Source organism: Pleurodeles waltl, chromosome 1_2 (genome assembly GCF_031143425.1).
Source record: "Pleurodeles waltl isolate 20211129_DDA chromosome 1_2, aPleWal1.hap1.20221129, whole genome shotgun sequence".
Classification (NCBI taxonomy): domain Eukaryota; kingdom Metazoa; phylum Chordata; class Amphibia; order Caudata; family Salamandridae; genus Pleurodeles; species Pleurodeles waltl.
This window is the reverse complement of record NC_090437.1, coordinates 706,544,231-706,566,312: the sequence shown is the minus strand read 5'-3', so window position 1 is coordinate 706,566,312 and position 22,082 is coordinate 706,544,231. Positions and strand designations below refer to the sequence as shown.

At 40.3% G+C, this 22,082-nt stretch overlaps 1 protein-coding gene across 3 annotated transcripts in view; it reads right to left on the bottom strand.

Annotated features, from left to right (window-relative positions):
• TMEM131L (transmembrane 131 like) overlaps positions 1 to 22,082 on the bottom strand; it is a 522,596-nt gene that overhangs the window by 140,878 nt on the left and 359,636 nt on the right. For all 3 annotated transcript variants that reach the window (XM_069242819.1, XM_069242836.1, XM_069242829.1), the window contains exons 20-21: positions 20,674 to 20,816; positions 9,374 to 9,516 (exon numbers count right to left, since the gene is read on the bottom strand). In XM_069242819.1, coding sequence (XP_069098920.1) covers positions 9,374 to 9,516; positions 20,674 to 20,816 — 286 coding nt within the window. The remainder of the gene's footprint in view (positions 1 to 9,373; positions 9,517 to 20,673; positions 20,817 to 22,082) is intronic.

The following is a 22,082-nucleotide window of genomic DNA, read 5'->3' as shown; positions in this document are numbered from 1 at the left end:
ATTTCACTTATCCTCCCGTCATCCTCCCGTCTGCTGAATACAAAATGTTATCTTTAGTTCAATAAACGCTGTTAGTACTTAAACTAGAGCAATCGTAACAATTACTTACAAATATAACTAGTTCTGCGGCTTGGTAGCATTGTTAGATTCACAAATATGTAGCTGCCGCCATCTCGTGGCTAGATCTTGAACTGTTTTTTAAATACAAAATAACCTCTCAGCATGATTATTAGGAGTGGAATTTGGCTGAGATTACGCAGATAGAAAATCCAGAACCCTAGTCGGACTCTACAGCGTCCCCAAATCCATGGAGCTGATCCCTGAGAGCTGCCACATGAAATAGACCAAGACACAGAACCAGTAATGCGGGTAACACAACGTTTCTTACCCTTAGGTGTAGTTTTGAAGCTTGAAGATTTTCTGTATTCAAATGTCGTGCATTATTCCGCCATCTAGTGGGTGGGTGGGTCTGGAATTTCTCCCACTTTCCTAAATTTTCTAGTCCTCCTTTCTCTACATCTATTTGTTGGTGGGCGTCCACAGAATCTCCATTTGGTGTATCCTTGTGACATTGTTCCACTTCGTCGTCTTCAGATTCTTTTTTTTCCTCTTCTCATTCTCTTCCATCTTCCTGGCGGAGGTGGGCGGGTCACTTATGAATCCACAAACTCTTCAAGCTGCAAAACTACATCTACAGGTAAGAAACTGTGTTTTACACAGTGAATCTTTTCTTGATTCACATGCTGTGGAATGATTTGAAAGCAGCTACTGATTTGGAAATAAATGATTTAACATCCTTTCTCCCACCTGAGCTTCTTTGCTCATTTGTATATCAATCCAATAATGTTTCGGAAATGTATGCAATCAAGCCCAAGTTGCTGCCACTCAAAACTCTTGTAAATTAGTGTTTGATATAAAAGTCATTGAAGCTCCCTTCTTCTGTGTTGGGGGCGCACCTGGCACCCTACTTAGGTAATGCTTCTCCTGTGTTTGAGTGGCATAGTTGGATCAGTTGTGCAATCCACCTTTTAATGGTGTTCTTTGATGCTGCTTTCTCCCGATAGTACATGAGAACACTACAAACAATTGCTGTGATATCCTGAAGTGTTTTGTTCTTTCACTAGAATACATGATGCAACATCTTGCATCCAATGTGTGCAGACTTCTTTCCCCACGTGTCTTTTCATTTTGAAAGAAACTGGGTATCTAAATAGATTGAATAATATGGAATTGTGGAAACCACTTTTAGTAAGAAAAAAAGGATCAGTTCACATGACAACCCTGTCTTTGTGAATTTGAAAGTAGGGCTCTAGAACAGTGAGTGCTTGCAACTCACTAACTCTGCGCAGGAAGTAACAGCCACTAGAACGCAGTCTTCAAGCTTATCCCCTTCGCTGCCAGGCCCTTCCCCCCACAGGTGCTGAGCCTTTTTTTGGCTATTGGGGGTATTTCTCGCTTAGGCCGTCATAACTTTTGTCCACATGAGCTACCCACGCCAAATGTGCGTCCTTTTTTTACCAACATCCTAGGGATTCTAGAGGTACCCAGAGTTTGTGGGTTCCCCTGGAGAAGACCAAGAAATTAGCCAAAATACAGCAACATTTTTTTTTATTTCAAACAAAAATGGGGAAAAAGTGCTGCAAAAGAAAGCATGTGTTTTTTTCCCAGAAAAATATGGCAGCAACAAAGAATTTGCAGTGCTAAAATCATTCTTCCCAGCTTTCAGGAACAGGCAGACTTGAATCAGAAAACCACATTTTCCAACACAATTTTGGCATTTTAATGGGACATACCCTATTTTCACTATTTTTGTGCTTTCAGCCTCCTTCCAATTAGTTACAGAAATGGGTGTGAAACAAATGCTGGATCCCAGACAGCTAAGCATTGCTGAAAAGCAGACAATTCTGAATTCAGCAAGGTGTCATTTGTGTAGATCTTTCAAGGTTTCCTACAAAAAGTAACAGCTAAAATAATAAATTTTTTTGAAATGGAGGTAAAATTGAAGCTGATGTATCACTTCCTGTAAACTTACTTAGAATTTTTGAGTTTTATGAATTTGTTGATGTATCGAAAGTCTAGAATTGGCCAAAGGGACCAATCCTCCATTGGTATTAGGAAATATGTTGAGTAATTTCCTTTGTTGATGTTCCCTTGGCACTCTTTCTATAGCTAGTTTGTCTAGCAACTCTAGAACTTCTTTTACAAGGCAATTTGTTTCTTCCTTTGAATGAATTCTTTTCTGTGGCCTCCTCGCAGGTGGGAATTTTATCAAGTTTAGTACCCATTTGTATGCAGTTATTTTCCTCCACTCCTGGAGAAAAAAAATATTATTTCACCCATTTGTGAGTTGTGATGGAATTTTGTATTGATACTTTGCTTTGTTGCATTTTTGTGCTGCAGTGCTGTCCCTTCTTTGCTGGTGTTGAACTACCTCTTGAAGTTTGACCTCTGACTCTAGCTCGAAAGGTATTCCTCCCTCATTGGTTGTACTGCCAGTTTTGCTGTGAAGCTGCTGGTTATGTGCTCGCCTGGAACCCCTGGTGTGTACTGCCCGTGTGAAAGGAATCTCTAGAGGATGGTGGTCTTGATGGGAAGGTTCCCCTTCGAAAACCACCTTGAAAATGCAATGCTCCCATTGACTTTGCAGTTTCACTGTCTTTCTTCAATTGGTTCAAGCAATCATCCACCTGGTTCCCAAATAATTGCTGCCCATTGAAAGGAGTGTTTATTAGGTTTGTCTAAACCTCCAGTTTGAGTTTGTGATGCACCAGTGGTTCGCTGCACTGACCTCGAACCTTCTGCCCATGAGCTCCATTTTCTTGCTCTCCCTGTCCGGGGGTGGTCCTGATGTTGAGGGAATGCTTGCGCTCTAACTAGCCTTTGCTGTTTTAATAAAACCTGCAGGGACTGCTCCCTTTATATACGGTGGATCTTTTGAGAAGAACTTGTATTTCTCTCTGGGAGTTACTGTCCTACAAGTTGCCGGTTCTTTAATTACCTCTCTGCCCTGGTCCAGAACATTTGGAAGCATGGGCAAATATTGATTATTTGAATCGGTAACAGTGTCTCTAAGAGGAAACGGTATTGTGGCTGGTCTTCTACCTACTGCAGATTGAAATGCTCTGCTGCATCCTTTATGACCAAATTGTACATTCTCATGTCATCTGGGGGAGATGGCTTCAAAGGATAAGACTCAACATCCTCCTCAGGAGAGTACAGATCTTCCCAATGAGACTCCCTGTTGTCTTCTTCCTCTGAAGGTAGAAAATAAACTTGCTCTTCCTCCTCCTCATAATACTCCTCTTCCTGAGGCTCAGGCATCATATGGGGTCGAATTTCTTCTTCCTCTGGCATGGGGATATCTTTCCACGTCGAGGATCTTCGAGGTTCCTAAATGATTTTAGACTTTCCATTAACTCTCTCCTCTTTTGGATTAATGCGGCCATCTCAGACTCAAGCCTTTTCTTTTTGTTCTCCATTTCGACCACTTGGTGTTCGGGGCTGATAGAAATCTGTTTTCTTTTCGACGTTGAAGTGAAAGCCTATTTTGCTGTTTGCTCTGCCTTCAGCTTTGTTGACTTGTGTGTGCATCGAGGGCCTTGAATGGGAATGTGGCTTCTTTCGCCATCCCGTCTTTAGACCACTTGTGTTTTTCGAAGCCCACTGCAGGTTCTGTGGGATTCTTTTTCTTAGGTTTTGTCTGTGGACAGCAAGAGTGTCAATGTTGGGTCCCCCTTTTGGTGTGGCAAGTCCGATTTCTTCGACTCGAGAGGTTTGCAGATCTTTTTAGGCGCATCCTCTCCGACCTCCATGATGTCCAGGTCACCCTCTGAAGACTCTCCCTTGGCGCCCTCAGTGATATTTTCTTCCTTGTTGCTTTCTCAATGATGATCCTGATTTCTGCCCCTGAAGAGAATGATGTGCCATTCTCTGTTTTTGTCTCACTCTGTGTCTTTGGTGCAAAAAAAATGAACAGGCAAGGCAGTCCTTAATCTGATGGTCGATGGGAAGACAAAGACTGAACACAGGACGTTTGTATTTCTGTGCATATTTATGGTGGCAGTTGTTACAGAATTGAAAAGGTGCCTTTTCCATCCTGCCATGCATGGAGTGCCCCCAGACCGGACATTCTCAACAATCTTGACAGTAAAATAAAAATACAGGCCACTGCAGCACTTCCTCTGCTCTGAGAATGCAATTTTTGCAGGAATTCTTCCCCTCAGTTGACTTCAGTCTACTTCCTTCAAAGTTTTTTTTGCAATTCTTCCAAGATCCTTGTTAAGTTGAAGACATCTCCACGAAAACAACCAGACCCAAGGGAGGAAAAAAATAATCTGAAGATGGCGAAGTGGGGTGGAGAAGTCCGGAGTAAGTAGGACAACGTCACAAGGATACATCAAATGGAGGTTCCGTTGACACCCACCAGCAAACAGATGTAGAGGAAGGACTAAAAAATGTAGGAAAAAAGGAGACAATCCGGACCCAACCACTTCCTAGCGAAATAATACACAGCATGTGAATCCACAAAAGATTCACGCTGCAAAAATAATGTTTTCTTCTACAGCAAGCATCTTTCAGAGATTCGTATCATTCCAGCAAGCAGGATTAAGATTTGGCACATAGACAAAGGTAGAGTGCCTAAAAAGGTTTAAGACAGTTTGAGCTACTCCACTATATGAGTTTGCATAAAAATCTATATCATAACTCTACGGATTCACATTTCAGCTAAAGGGACGCTGTCAGAGTGCTCTCAGTTACAGTCTTAAAGCCAAATCCTAACAATTAATGAATGCCAAAGTTCTGACTGTGATAAAGTCTTCCTTTTAGTTCAGGATCAAAGGAAACAAATCTCAAAAGTTAGGCCTAATCCTACCCTGTGGATCCAAACCGCAGCAAGGTATTTTGGAATGAAGGGTATTAAAAGAGGGATGCTATGGCGAGTTTGGCTGTGGATGAACAGGGGTTAGAAGCCAGCTGATTAACATGAAAATTAGAAATAATCATTTTAAAAAATGTGTCCTATGAAAAATTATAAACAAAGCTATTGACAGTGTATACAAATCACTCCAAAATCAGAGCTTTTAGGTAAAAGATTAAATGAAATTAATGTAAAACCAAACTATTATTCTATTACAGTTGAGGATCCATTAGCCTCTCCTGCATAACATTAAGTTCCTAAACTGAATTAGAGTGATTTATTGGTTGTTGAAGGAAATCAGTACAGTCTATTGATGGTCTTCTTCACATAAAAATGCTTACAGTTTGTGTTAGTCTTCATATGATATACAGTGATACTGCTATAAAAGACTAAGGAAAAGACAAACCAAGGAATTCCAGCATAATTGTTTCAATGCCAAAATTTGATAGAAGGCTAGACTGTGGAGTATCCTAGACAGTTTACAGCTCACTGAAATCATATTAACAGACAATCCTTTAGTACAAGTTCAATGCTCTGTGTATTAATACAGAACAATATAAAAATCCTAACTGCGGTGATGAAAACACTGTAACTCTCTTTTTGTGTTTGAACTAGTGAGAGAAGGCTGCAATATTTATATACCAATTTAAACTTTTTTTTCCAACATGGGTATGTTTGCTTACTTATAACTGGCTTTTCTACTTTGAGTAATTCCTAGATTATAGGAACAAATAAAGCCCATTACAGAGTACCACACAATATTGAGTATCTGATAGATGGGTGGCAATGATTTGACATAGGTAAATGGCACTTATGGGTAATACTGTTTCACACTTAATGTCCCCATAAATGTTGATGTAGATAATTTAAAAACATGCACTAATGTCTTATGTTTGTAGGTATCATCCCCCAAAAAAACCTATATTATATCATTCTTGGCTATTCATTCAAAGACTACATATGTCATGAATGTAACTTTGGGTGCTCCAACCATGCATACAAAACAAACACACATTTTCCAAGAATTAGTGGTTTGAGTTATAACACCTTCTCCATAATAAATTTAGATGAACACTGCTATGAATTGAATACAATCGGTGTCATTTTTCTTAAGCTTACAGAACATTACTGGACTTGGAAGAAGATAACAAATGGTTTAGGGTAACTTCAATACCCACATAGGGTTGGTGATATTCGTAGTGCAAAACTACATACCGCCTGCTCTGATTATCAACACACCAGAGGTCAGCTTATCCTGATGAAGGTTTCATAAATATAGAAAAAATGTGTTAGTGCAGCTAACTGCACACATTTAATTTTCCCAAAGTGTTAACCCTGAAAAAATACAACTGCCAACAATAAGACCCAACTCAGATTAAACATGCACCTTCACTCAGGCATAACACCTTCTGATAATGGTGCAAATAGAATGGACACAGAGTGATATTCAGTCTGAACCTCAATCAATGATTCTGAATGTAAAAGGACCGTTTGAATAAGCATAAGTACCATGCTGAAGGAGTAATATTTATATTTTTCAACAACTATTTAAAACAATTAACACAAAATATAAACTATTGGTGGGTTCAAATCCACAAAGTCTTCAGCATATTTAATATTGAGCCAACACCCTCACAAATTATAATTACTTTGAGATATATTCTCAGCATAACTTGAATCTATGTCAAAGAAATAAAAATTACTAGGTTTGCCGACTAGTACAATTACACAACTGTCTTTGAACTTACCAGGATAAGCTTATCATGGCTATCGAATTGCACTTACGCGGCGACTTCAGTTCGTGTTTGCGAGCTTCACAATTTTGGAACTTATCACTATTTACCTGAACGGGAAGAGTTTTCTCTCAAATACTTCCACTACAGACATAACCTATCTAATTCACATTAACTGCATAGTTTTACTACTTGTTTCACTAAGCTCCGAAGATTCTGGGAATGTATTACTACTTACCTGGACAATAGGCGTTTTTCTTGACGATTTCTTCTATGGACGCAACCTATTCACATCACACTGACTGCAAAGTTATGCTACTTGTTTTTCTCAGCTCCAAGAACATTTTCTCACGTGTGAATATGAGACCGACACTGATGATTTGAAAAAGTCACTTGAGGTAATGAAACAGGTGTTGGCTGCCTTTCCTAACGTTACACAGTATCTTGGATTACATCAAGGACTGTACTGCCATACAATAAGCTTTGGATCTTGGATGTAAGAATAAAACGGACTATGGTCTATTCATCCACATTGTAATACCACCCATTAAACTGTTGATTACGAGTCCGGTGGTACCTAATTATATTACCTGATGATACAGTGGGTTGGTTACTCACTGCTGATGGTTTCCTGGATAGTAGGGAACTTGTTACCACTCTAGCACTGGCTCTATGACTATGTGCTTTGTACTATTCTCTTAATTCTAGTTGGGAAGTGTGCGATCTTTGTATTACTACTGGTACCCTCTGATTTGCATTGTAATTCTGTCCGATTTGTTTTTTACAGAAATTCACCACAACCAGATTTCCACACTAGAATAAGACTTATTTAGCACTGTTACCATTCTAGACTCAATACCTGGATCGAGTAGAAGTGGCATTTGCAACACCATGTTGTCATAATGTTTGAAAGACATCATTAGAATTAATTAAACTATTGGTTTAATTTTTAGAATTAAAAGTAATTCACCAAGGTATCCTTAGCAGTCCAGTGTGGCACCATCCTTAGTGAAAGCATTTTACCATTTTTGTAAAAGCATTTTCCTTATATGCTGGGCAAATATAATCTACAGTTGATTTGGTATATAGTCTCAGGGCCCTATTGAGAAAGGCAAATTTACTCTAACACTTTGTAGAAAATGTACTACTTTTGGCTATCCACCATTTCCAAATACAAATTCACTAGAAAGTGTAGACTTACATGCCTCTGGATAAATTTACAAATGTTAATTTGTTACTAGTAACCCTTCACATGGTCCTCCGCCACCACAGTAGAGACCTCCCTATTGTAAAGGTAATTATACTGAAATGTTAAATGTTTATTAACTTTAACAAACATAATAAGGAATAATACTAATTTATTTATTAAATATTAATAATGAATTATATATATATATAAAATTTAATTATTGCTTTACAAAATTAATAATACTACTGTAGTTCTACTTTATGTGCTACAATATGAAGTTTGTGAATCAGGCCCTTGGTTTTTAAAGTAACAGGCTGATGGCAAGGCGTGCCTGCATGGTGGGCTTTGTAAATTCAGAGTTTTCATTTGAGAATAATGACTTAATTATGTTGTGTATAAACAAACTCCACTAAATGGAGAAGGAACTGTTGTGAGAATTTGTGATGTGTAAGTTTTGCTTGTTTTTTCCTTCCTTCATAAAGAAACAATTTGTTTACTAAGCTTGAAATGGACTTCAAGTAGACGTGTGCCAAGGAGATGTGTTTTTTCCTCTTTTTCTCACTGTATTGACCTCAACTGAGGAAAGTTTCTGCAATTACTAGTGGGAAAGGTGAAATAGGGTTTCAAAGTCTGTATAAGTCAATTGATGCATAAGAGGTTCTAGGTAGTGTCATGTTAACTTTTTTTAATTTAAATTAGTTGCATGCCAAAAGAAAGCCCAGATTATAATACTGCACCACACAAAATAAAAACAGGGATGCTTTTTCTGAATGTTCAAAGCTTGAAGAGTGACCCCTTGTTAACATTATATGTAGGACTGAAACCTCTATCAGATTAAAGGCCTGTCACTGCATTATAGACAACTTAATATTTTTTCTGTTTGTCCTCAAACATTATGTGCCTCGTAAAATACATTTCAATGCTATTTAGACTCTAGCCTGTCAAAATACCCCAAACTTTAGATGCATTTCCATAGATCTTTGGTTAGAATGGAACATACACAAATTAATTTATGAAGCAATTGCTACTAGCAGGCACTCAAAGGTGTTTTTACCATCTGTTCCTACCTTAGTATGTCTAAAGAGTGAACATAGCTGAAATAATGCTAGAAAATTAAACATTACGTTTGGTGGCTTATAATATTGCCATCTTTGTCTTGAGATTCTGGCGGACCAGGAGATCATAAACCAAATTTACTGCATAAACAATAGCTTTTTTAATTTTTTTTTATAAACAGTGCAATTCTGTGTTTAAGTTTTTTTTCTTCTTTTTTTTAAATAATTATTTCATATAGGTAAGAGGCAGCTCTAACATATAAAACAGCAGAACACTTCAGTTGTGTTTATAAATCAAGGGGAAAATACCAGGCTTTGCTGAATTTCTCTTTTTTAGTGGCCTTGAAGTAAGACGACTGACCATGTCAGCAAGATAATCTCCATGTGGCTATACTTGTGGATTGAGCTTCACAATAAAGGTGCACTGAAAGATACTTCACATCCTACTACAGGGTAATAGAAGCAGTGTCATTCTCACGTTGTCTGCAGTCCATGAGTGTAGATTCAGGGACCTTAAAGCGCAGGGATCCTCCTGTTCCAGGCAGTCTTCCACCGACCTTTAGAGATTCTCTGGCACCAAGGCCTTCTACAGTAACCACATCCAAAATAGTCAGGTTGTTCCTATTACAAAACAAATGGAAAAGTCAACATTATCAAAGGCCATAATCACAAAGTGCCACTCACCAAAATTGAACAGTAGAAAAAGTTATGAAATTCTTTTAATCAAAATAATGGTACCCTCTTGTAAGGAAAATGTTACTTACCCAGTAGACATCTGTTCGTGACATGCAATGCTGTATATTCACATGCTTTGCATTAGTCCATCTTTTTGAGTCATGAGATTGAGCGGCGACTCCTCTCGATGATAATATGCAATGGGCTTCGAGTCCTTTGTTAGATTGTTTTCCCGCAGGCGGGTGAGGTAAAGAATGCATATATATATATATATATATATATATATATATATATATATATATATGGAAAATGTCACTTACCCAGTGTACATCTGTTCGTGGCATTAGTCGCTGCAGATTCACATGCTGTGCACAGTCCGCCGTCTGGTGTTGGGCTCGGAGTGTTACAAGTTGTTTTTCTTCGAAGAAGTTTTTTTCGAGTCACGAGACCGAGGGACTCCTCCCATTTCGACTCCATTGCGCATGGGCGTCGACTCCATCTTAGATTGTTTTCCCCGCAGAGGGTGAGGTAGGAGTTGTGTGTGCTAGTAATAATGCCCATGCAATGGAGTGAATACGTATGTACATAATGAAGCTTAAAGTAATATATTTACAAATGTAGAAATGTTCAAGATCTACTTGGAAACGGCTACAGGCTGCCGGGGAGGTGGGTGGGCGCATGTGAATCTGCAGCGACTAATGCCACGAACAGATGTACACTGGGTAAGTGACATTTTCCGTTCAACGGCATGTGTAGCTGCAGATACAAATGCTGTGCATAGACTAGTAAGCAGTTATCTCCTCAAAAGCGGTGGTTCAGCCTGTAGGAGTTGAAGTAGTTTGAAATAATGTTCTTAGTACAGCTTGACCTACTGTGGCCTGTTGTGCAGTTAACACATCCACACAGTAGTGCTTGGTAAATGTATGAGGCGTAGACCATGTTGCTGCCTTACATATTTTGTTCATTGGAATATTTCCTAGAAAGGCCATGGTAGCACCTTTCTTTCTAGTTGAGTGTGCCTTTGGTGTAATAGGCAGCTCTCTCTTTGCTTTAATATAGCAGGTTTGAATACATTTAACTATCCATCTAGCAATGCCTTGTTTAGAAATTGGATTTCCTGTATGAGGTTTTTGAAAAGCAATAAATAGTTGTTTTGTTTTCCGAATTAGTTTTGTTCTGTCAATGTAGTACATTAGCGCTCTTTTGATGTCTAATGTATGTAGTGCTCTCTCAGCTACAGATTCTGGCTGTGGGAAGAACACTGGTAATTCTACCGTTTGATTCAAATGGAACGGTGAAATTACCTTTGGTAAAAATTTTGGATTTCTTCGTAGGACTATTTTATTTTTGTGTATTTGAATAAATGGTTCTTGTATGGTAAAAGCTTGAATTTCACTCACTCTTCTTAGAGATGTGATGGCAATTAAAAAGGCAACTTTCCATGTTAAGTATTGCATTTCACAAGAATGCATGGGTTCAAATGGTGGACCCATGAGTCGTGTTAAGACAATGTTGAGGTTCCATGAAGGAACAGGTGGTGTTCTTGGTGGTATGATTCTCTTTAGGCCTTCCATAAAAGCTTTTATGACTGGTATTCTAAATAATGAAGTTGAATGAGTAATTTGCAGGTAAGCTGATATTGCGGTAAGATGTATCTTTATGGAAGAGAAGGCTAGAGTTGACTTTTGTAAATGTAGTAAATATCCTACTATATATTTTGGAGATGCGTGTAACGGCTGGATTTGATTACCATGGCAGTAATATACAAATCTTTTCCACTTATTTGCATAGCAGTGTCTAGTGGTAGGTTTCCTAGCTTGTCTTATGACCTCCATACATTCTTGTGTGAGGTGTAAGTGTCCGAATTCTAGGATTTCAGGAGCCAAATTGCTAGATTCAGAGATGCTGGATTTGGATGTCTGATCTGTTGTTTGTGTTGTGTTAACAGATCTGGTCTGTTGGGTAGTTTGACATGAGGTACTACTGAAAGGTCTAGTAGTGTTGTGTACCAGGGTTGCCTCGCCCATGTTGGTGTTATTAGTATGAGTTTGTTTTGACTCAACCTGTTTACTAGATATGGAAGGAGCGGGAGAGGGGGGAAAAGCGTACGCAAATATCCCTGACCAGTTCATCCATAGAGCATTGCCTTCGGATTGATCTTGTGGGTACCTGGATGCGAAGTTTTGGCATTTTGAGTTTTCCTTTGTTGCAAATAGATCTATTTGTGGTGTTCCCCAAATTTGGAAGTAAGTGTTTAGTATTTGGGGGTGAATCTCCCATTCTTGGATTTGTTGTTGATCCCGAGAGAGATTGTCTGCTAACTGATTCTGAATTCCTGGAATAAATTGTGCTATTAGGCGAATGTGGTTGTGAATCGCCCAATGCCATATTTTCTGTGTCAGGAGACACAACTGTGTCGAGTGTGTCCCTCCCTGTTTGTTTAGGTAATACATTGTTGTCATGTTGTCTGTTTTGACAAGAATGTATTTGTGGGTTATTATGGGTTGAAATGCTTTTAGCGCTAGAAATACCGCTAACAGTTCTAAGTGATTTATGTGAAACTGCCTTTGCTGTATGTCCCATTGTCCTTGGATGCTGTGTTGATTGAGGTGTGCTCCCCACCCTGTCATGGAAGCATCTGTTGTTATCACGTATTGTGGCACTGGGTCTTGGAAAGGCCGTCCTTGGCTTAAATTTATACTGTTCCACCATAGAAGCGAGATGTATGTTTGGCGGTCTATCAACACCAGATCTTGAAGCTGACCCTGTGCTTGTGACCATTGTGATGCTAGGCACTGTTGTAAGGGCCGCATGTGCAACCTTGCGTTTGGGACAATGGCTATGCATGAAGACATCATGCCTAGCAGTTTTATTACCATTTTGACTTGTATCCTTTGTTTTGGATACATGGCCTGTATTACATTGTGAAATGTTTGAACCCTTTGTGGACTTGGAGTGGCAATCCCTTTTGCTGTGTTGATTGTCGCTCCTAAGTATTGCTGTGTTTGGCACGGCATAAGGTGTGACTTTGTGTAGTTGATCGAGAAACCTAGTTTGTGGAGGATTTGTAGGACATATTTTGTGTTCTGTGAACACTGTCTTAGCGTGTTGGTTTTGATTAACCAGTCTAAGTACGGGAACACATGTATTTGCTGCCTTCTGATATGTGCAGCTACCACTGCCAGGCATTTTGTAAAAACTCTTGGCGCAGTTGTTATTCCGAATGGTTACACCTTGAATTAGTAATGTATTCCTTGGAATACGAACCTTAGGTATTTTCTGTGTGAAGTATGTATTGGTATATGGAAATACGCATCCTTTAGGTCTAGTGTTGTCATGTAGTCCTGTTGTTTGAGCAGTGGGATTACGTCTTGTAATGTAACCATGTGAAAGTGGTCTGATTTGATGTAGGTATTTAGTGTTCTGAGATCTAGTATTGGTCTCAGACTGCCGTCATTTTTGGGTATTAGAAAGTACAGTGAGTAAACTCCTGTGTTTCTTTGTTGTTTTGGTACAATTCTATTGCTTCTTTTTGTAGCAATGCTTGAACTTCTAGTCCTAGAAGGTCTATATGTTGTTTTGACATACTGTGTGTTTTCGGTGGGATGTTTGGAGGGAATTTGAGGAGTTCTATGCAATAACCATGCTGGATAATTGCTAAGACACAATTGTCTGTTGTTATTTCCCCCCAATGTTTGTAAAATTGGCTTAAGTCTCCCCCCCACAGGTGTTATGTGATGGGGCTGTGTGACTTGTAAGTCACTGTTTATTTTGAGGAGTTTTGGGGCTTTGGAACTTTCCCCTATTCTTTTGGAATTGGCCTCCTCTATATTGCCCCCGAAAACCTCCCCGCTGATATTGGCTCTGGTAAGTGGGCCTTGCTTGTGATGTTGTGGTTTCTGTTGGTTGACCTCGAAATCCTCCCCTAAAAGGTGTTTTGCGAAAAGTGCCTCTGCTCTGCGGGGAGTAGAGCGCGCCCATGGCTTTAGCCGTATCTGTGTCCTTCTTGAGTTTCTCAATAGCAGTGTCGACTTCCGGTCCAAACAACTGCTGTTCATTAAAGGGCATATTTAGCACGGCTTGTTGAATTTCCGGCTTGAACCCTGAAGTACGCAGCCATGCGTGCCTTCTTATTGTCATTGCAGTGTTTACTGTCCTTGCAACCGTATCTGCTGCATCCATTGAAGACCGTATCTGATTATTTGAGATACTTTGTCCTTCTTCCACCACCTGTTGTGCCCTTTTCTGGAACTCTTTGGGTAAGTGTTCTATGAAATGCTGCATCTCATCCCAATGAGCTCTATCATATCTTGCCAAAAGTGCCTGTGAATTGGCAATGCGCCATTGGTTTGCTGCTTGTGCTGCTACCCTTTTGCCCGCAGCATCAAATTTACGACTCTCCTTGTCTGGAGGTGGTGCGTCCCCTGAGGTATGAGAGTTCGCTCTCTTACGAGCTGCCCCGACAACTACTGAGTCCGGTGTCCATTGCGTTGTAATAAACGGGATCTGTTGGCGGTGGCTTGTATTTTTTCTCCACCCTTGGGGTTATGGCTCTGCCTTTAACAGGATCTTGAAAGATTTGTTTGGCATGTTTTAGCATTCCTGGGAGCATAGGTAGGCTTTGGTACTGGCTATGGGTGGATGATAGGGTGTTAAACAAAAAGTCATCCTCAATTGGTTCGGAATGCAAGGTGACGTTGTGAAAAGCAGCCGCCCTTGCGACCACCTGTGTGTAAGATGTACTGTCCTCAGGTGGCGACGGCCTTGCAGGGTACGAGTCTGGGCTGTTGTCCGATACTGGGGCGTCGTAAAGGTCCCATGCATCGGGATCATCTTGACTCATTGTAGTATGAGCTGGGGAGTGCATCAGTGGTGGAGTTGTTACTGGTGATGCATGTATTGATGGTGGTGGAGACCGTGGTGGAGTTGTTCTCTTCGCCACTTTTGCCTGTGGCTGCTTGTCCTTTTGTTGAAAGGCAAGTTTTCTTTTAATCTTAATTGGGGGAAGAGTGGTTATCTTCCCTGTGTCCTCATGAATGTGGAGCCTTCTTTGTGTGTAATCTGGCTCTACAGTTTCAAGTTCCACTCCAAATCTATGCATTTGCATTTGGGAGGTTAATCCTTGTTCCTCTGTGTAGGAACCTGTTTTCGGCTCCGAGGCTGGATGTTTCGGAACCGAAACTTTTTCGGATGTCTTTTTAGGCTCTGAAGAAACCTGGTTCCCTTCGATCCTAATTGATTTTTGCCCAATGGCAATAACTGCCCTGGGGTGAGACACAGTGTCCTTCACCTTCTCGTTGATGAGTCGCATGGCGCTTATGAAGATGGTGGTACTCCCTCGATTTTTGTTCTTATTTCTAAACATCCCTATATCGCTGCCGAAAACATACTTTGTGGCTTTGAGAATGTTGCTTATTAAGTTGGATTGGGCGGGTAAGCAGCCCCGAGTTACGTGGCGAACTCTGACACTCCCATACGAGCTGGGTGGACTAGTAGCCCCAGACTTGGAAACTTATCACATGGTTGCGCGGGCAGCTACTGCGCATGCCTGGATCCATGGGTCTGGGGACCTCCCTTTTTTGCCCATAGACCGTGAGCTGGCATCCCCGTCACCGTTGTGGAGTAGGTTATTTCACACTCCGAAAAGGCGATGCGGGGAGCTGGCATCTCTGAATTCAGTTGCGCGCGCTTGGCCTTCCTTGTTACATGCGCAGGGTCTGGCTCTGTTGTACTCTCTGCATGTGCCCCTGGGGTGGTGCGCCTGGTTTGCACTGTGGCGGGACAGGAGCTGGGTGCGAGCCATGGATGTTTTGGTTATAGTCAATATGGGCGATCTATTTGAGAAAGGGGTCAAGAGGCAATGGGAAGAGTTGCGTGACTGGGTCCCCGGACCATCCGCGCTGCTCCAATATCAATACTTCCGGGCGAGACATGCCATGGCAGCGCACGTGGGGGAAGACATGCAGGAACCACCGGATGTGCTGCATTATCTGTGGTATTGGCACGCGATCAGCCCCAGAGACTTATATCATGTTTATATGCACACATGCAGACAGCGTGTCTTAACGATCTAAATACAGCTCGGCTCACGTGGCAGAGGGATCTGGAGATACAGCTTACAGATGTGCAATTGCGTCGCTGTTGTGAATTGACTCACTCTGTCTTCCTGAATGGTCGAAACCGCCTGATCCACTTTAAATGCCTTAACAGGGTTTACTACACTCCCCTGAATACCTTTATGGCTACGGATTACGCACCAGCGCGGCCTGTCCCAAGTGCAGTGCGGCCCGCGCAGATTTTCTTCACATGTCCTGGGTGTGTGCGGGGGTGCAGCGATTCTGGGTGCTAGTTTTTAAGGAACTGGAGGCAATATGTGAGCAAACTTAGCTGCAAGCCTGTTCTGGCGCTTCAGGGGTGGGATGGAAACATACCGAAATCAATCAGGTGGTTGGTGGCCACTGGCCTAATGTTAGTCAAGCGACAAATTGCTATGAGGTGGGATCGTGGCCCGGTGCCAAAAATTTTAGATTGGCACAGAGACATGGTAAATTGCAACACGCAAACAGATGTTTATAGTGAATTACTGCAACCAACTCATACACTTACGAACTATTGGGACACCTACAAACACTATTTACTAGGTAAAGAAACTGGTGATTCAGAAGATGCATGTGCTGCTGCACGCGAGGACAGTGATAATGGGTCGGGGAGGGCATCCAAATAATATAGATATTAGTAGTGACATGTGACTTCTTATCAGACATGTCTGTATGCTAACGAAATAGTTGAAACTCATATCATGATCGGCCATACTGTGTATGAATGCACTTGCTGTTACTTTTTCCCCACTTAATGTATGTGAAAGTGTTTAAAAGCATAAATAAAATTTTAAAAAATTAAAAAAATTAAAAAGAAATAAAAAAAAAGTTGCTTTGTTTTCCTAAAAACTTTAGTTCTGTCTATGTAGTATATAAGAGCTCTTTTGAGATCTAGGGTAAGAAGAGCTCTTTGTGCCACAAAGTCTGGCTGTGGAAAGAGGATTAGCAATTCCACTGTTCGGCTGATGTGAAATGGAGATACTACCTTTGGTAGAAATGTTGGATTTGTTCCTAGTACAACTTTATGTTTGTGCACTTGGAAAAAAGGTTCTTCAAGAGTGAATGCTTGTATTTTACTAACTCTTCTTAAAGAGGTATTAGCTACAAGTTAGGCGACCTTCCATGTTAAAAATTGAATTTGACAATAATGCATGGGTTCAAAAGGTAGTCCCATGAGTCTGGTAAGTACAATATTTAAGTTCCAGGATGGAACAGGTAGTGTTCTGGGTGGAATAATGTGTTGTAATCCTTCCATGAAGGCTTTGATAACAGGACCTCTAAATAGAGAAGTATGTTGAATAGTTTGTAAGTATGCAGATATTGCAGTAATGTGTATCTTGATGGATGAGAAAGCCAAATTGTATTTCTGCAAATGAAGTAAATAGCATACAATATCTTGTATAGATGCTGTAAGTGGATCTATGCTCTTAGACAATGGTAGACAAATCTTTCCCACTTCTTTGCGCAGCACTGTCTGGTAGTAGGTTTACATGCTTGTTTAATTACTTTAATACATTCTGATGGAAGATTTAGGTAACCAAATTCTATGACTTCAGGACCCAAATCGCTAGATTGAGAGCACTGGGGTTTGGAAGCCTGATTTGACTTTTGTTTTGTGTTAACAAATCCGGTCTGTTTGGGAGTTTGGAGTGAGGTACTACAGATAGGTCTAGTAGTGTTGTGTACCAAGGCTGGCGTGTCCATGTTGGTGCTATGAGTATCATGTTGAGTCACGTCTTACGTACTTTGTTGACTAGAAAGGAAAGGAGTGGGACCAGGGGGGGGGGGTATGGGGGGTGGGGGGGATTGGAGCGTAAGCAAATATCCCTGACCAATTGATCCATAGAGCATTGCCCTTGGATAGGGGATGAGGGTGTCTGGATGCGAAGTTTTGGAATTTTGTGTTTTCACTTGCTGCGAATAGATCTATGTGTGGTGTTACCCACTTTTGAAAGTACCTTTTAAGTACTTGGAAGTGAATCTCCCATTCGTGTGTCTGTTGGTGATTTCTGCTGAGATCATCTGCCAACTGATTGTCTATCCCTGGAATGTAGAGTGCTAGTAAATGAATTTGATTGTGAATTGCCAATTTCCAAAAATTGTTTGGGCTAGAAGGGACAGCTGAGATGAATGTGTCCTTCCCTGTTTAATGAGATAATACTTGGCTGTCATGTTGTCTGTTTTTATGAGAACATTCTTCTGTTTGAGAAGAGGTTGAAATGCTTTTAGGGCAAGGGACATAGTTAATAATTCCAAGTGGTTTATGTGTAGCTGCTTCTGTTTGGCATTCCATTGCCCTTGAATGGTCTGATTGTTTAGGTGAGCTCCCAAACCGATCATTGAAGCATCTGTTGTAATTATGGTCTGAGGCTCAGGGTCTTGAAACGACCACCCCCTTCATTAAATTGCTGCGATTCCACCATTGAAGGGACATATGTGTTTGGCGGGCCATCAACACTAGATCTTGTAGTTGACCGTGTGCGTGTGACCATTGTTGTGCAAGGCACTGTTGTAAGGGCCTCATGTTTAGTCTTTCACGTGGGACTATTGCTATGCAAGACGCCATCATCCCTAGAATCTTCATGATAAATCTTACAGTGTATTGTTTATTTGGCTGTATGAGTGGTATTAAATTTTGGAAAGCACTTGAAAGAGTAGGCACCAGAAGGGCGTGGACGCCCCTAAGGGCGTCGAACGGACCCAAACGCTGAGAATCTAATGGATAAGTCAAGTCGGGAAATACACGAAGTACTATACCGTTGTCGAAAGACAGCCAGACAGGAAAGTTTGAATGCGATCGAAACGAGATCTACCACAGCAAGAGGAAACGCGTTCAAACCAGACACCGGAGAAAAAGCAGTCTAACAAAGAACTTGACGCCAATGCGAACTATCACTGAGAGGAAGAGTCTCTGAATGTTTTGACTTGAAAAGATTCTTTGAACAAAAACAACTTGCAAGCCCAACACTAGATGGTGGATTGTGCAAAGGATTTGCATGTACAGCCGCACATGCCATCGAACATAAGTTTTCCTAACACACTGAAGTCAAAACATACTTTTGTCTATGGTAGAGTATAAATCAGCTAGCAGGTAAACTTGCTGTAAACAGTTTAATTTATGGATTTGGTTTACTTTTACGTTGATGTTTGGGCAACTTGTCTGTATAAATCACTTTTGCAGTTTTGTTGTGATATACACTGCTCCTCATTTTGCCAACCACAAACCCATATTTTTCCAAAATGGAACACACTACCATAAAGCTCACATTTCAACAATGCCTTATGCGATATTATATGACACTTCCATCACAGCTGTTGAATGACACATCCCACAATGTACAACTGTTGTGGAGGTGTAATGTGAAATAAATACTTGCAAGAAAAATGTGCAATATGAAAGAATAGTCTTTGCTACTTTTTCGTTATCTCCATAGGTCATGTTGTTTTAATTGTATTTGCAAGTGCAACACACTACAACCTGGTTACAGTGAGCATATACTCAGTAGCTCATTGGTGAGACAATACATTTAGTACAGATGAAAGACGTGTTTTCCAATCTTTTTTCTCAAAACTGAACAAAGTTGTGAATAGATCGAAGGTGCTACACAAAGTCTTTCAAAGTAATACCAGGTTGAGAAGTTTAAAAAAAAAAAAAAAAAGGCAAAATCCTTTAAAGAGGATGGAAATGAGGCTGGTCACTCGTTTTCAGAAAGCAGATCTAAACAAGTGAGAAAGCTCTCAATGATTCAGGCTGTCACATTTCTGACTAACTTAGGGCTGGCTAGACAGCAGTGATGAAGTAAAACCTTTTGTTTTATCCTCCTAAGTATCAAGAAGGAAACAGCTGCATATAATTCATAACACTGTGCCTGAGCTTTACTACATAGCCCTCTATTACCTTGCCTTCAGAGTTCAGTCTCTGCTTTCATCAAGTATCATCATACACAGAGAGGTGCAAGGAGAAAAGGTGATAGAAAAACCATAGTGCTCGCTGTCCTAAGACATCTGTGTCTCTACTCCAAGAGTATCATGCCCTCACTATACGCTATTATTCAAATGTGGGACAGCAACTTTTGCTCATCTTCAAGTCAACACTGTACAAATCTCTTAAGGTTCCATTTCTTTCCAATGCTTCAGCCTTAAATCAACACTCCTGCACTTTAGTTTGCAACATATTGTACTTTTCAAAAGGTAGGAATGGTGGCTGCTGCATAATTCTGACTACTAGCAAACTTGTCCTATTTAGAAATTAAGAATCCACAAAGACAACTAACAAAACAAAAGTAAAAATACTATCAAAGACTAGGGTTGTTAAGCAAGACTGCAGAAACAATCTACAATGAATTTCAATGTTCTGGTCTCCTACTGTCAACATGTGGAAAATTCAGAAAGAGCCTAAATCGAATAAAGACTTAGAAAACATTACTAGATCAAAACTATCAATAATGCACTTTGTGGTCACTTCCAGAATTCTATTTCTAGAATTCTTAATGTCAAAATACATACAAACTTTTCATCAAGTAAAGAACCTGCAATGTTTTCTCCCTCATGGGTTCAACGGCCTACACTTGTTAATTTATGTTCCATGTAAACGTACCCAAACATGTTAACAATATAGCCTTCTAGTCCGCTCCTGCGGGTTCTACCAGTTGTTAAAGGCCCTGACCCTAGTTATACACCTGAGCCAGAGGTGAGAGCCTATGCTGCAGGAGAGAGCTTTTTACAACTGGTATAGTCTAAGGCAGAAGGGTTATAGGGCTAATAGAACATTCCACCCATTGTGGGTAGAATGTTCTAAATTAAAGAGGGAGAAACAGAAAGACAAACATTGCAATGTTGGAGCACAAGGTTTATGCCTGTTAATATTTGCGCTGAACTAATTCAGTGCCTTCAATTGAGCTCTCAACATTCTAATGTTTTAATTGTATTATATCTTCCTGCACTCAAGTCTCCCATCATTAATGAGATAGTAATTCACTTTGTAATATCTATTGACAATACCCACCTGATCATGATAAGGGAGGTAACCTTTCTGCTGTCAGCAGGTGTAAATTTTACTCCAATTCTTCTGATCTCCCAGGGCTTTAAAGTCAACTGAAGCACCTCAAGGCTCGATTTCGTAGTGCTAAGATCATGCTGCAGATCACCCTGCATAACAAAGAGAGCCATTGCACACAATGTCTAAAACACGGAGTACAAAATGGAGTCAAGCATTCTAAACTATAACCTTTAAAAAACAATTAGAATGTGATCTGTCCACAAAGGCAGGCATTTTAAAGGGGTGTCAGTTAAGTGTTAAAATTGGAAACTTCTTTAATGGAATCAGCAGCCATCTGAAAACATAGACATTACCCATTCCATCTTTATAACTGGCAGCAATTTCCAAACATGCAACAAAATACTTCTTTTGGCAAAAAAATACATTTACTGAATTTTGGATTAAGACATTGTGCAGCAGGGAAATAAACGGTGCCTACATATAAAGTAATTATATATTATATAAATTATATGTAATTACATAAGGTAATGCACACAGGTTGTTAGGACTCTTTTTATGACATTTTCAAAGATAAGAGCTATTGAGAGGTTGGAAGCAGAAAACGTTTTATGCATATGGCCTGCTAATGTTTATTCGCCAACTGATTCATTTTTAAGATCACAACTTTCAGGGAAGAGACAAGACATAGAATATTATGCTGAAAACTACAAGGCAAAACAGATTTGTTACCAAATAGTTTGATGTGCGCCCCTGAGCCTATGCAATAAGACAGCAGAGCAATATCATTAACAAGGGACCTAGAATAGTGTTTAAAAGTAGGTGTTCGAGAATATGCATATATGATGCTCAGGAGACAACAGAATAAAAGGCTCACATGAGGTTACCAACTGGAGACCAAGCTGACATTGGACAGCAGGTCCCCCAGTTCCTGTTCAGGATATAGTGGTGTAAAGGAAAAGGAAAATGAGACAATAGTGAGAACCTTACATTTGTAATATTAGTCTATCATGAAACACAGATACATATTGTGTCTTGGAGCACAGGGATATAAGAGTTTATTTTGATAATCACAGACAGCTGCCTGGTTTTACTACTGCCATGCCAAACATCAAGAATGAGACTCTGAAAATAAAGTAGCAAGAGTATGTAGAGGACCTTTTGAACATGTGCCTTCGGTTTTGGAGATCTGGACAGAAAAGGAGACGGTTTACTCATCTACTGCTATGGAAATCGTAGTGCACAGGCATCAAGAGCACTCATGATTCCAGAGTAGTCTGGAACAAATTCTGCTAGTCTAAGGAAGGTTTTCCCCTTAGTGGTGTGGCCTGTACCTGCTGGGGTGGATCAGTTTGGTAGGGAAAGGAGCATTAGGATGGGTCTTTCCTTTTAAGTCTCGCTATCTATAACTCTGTAAA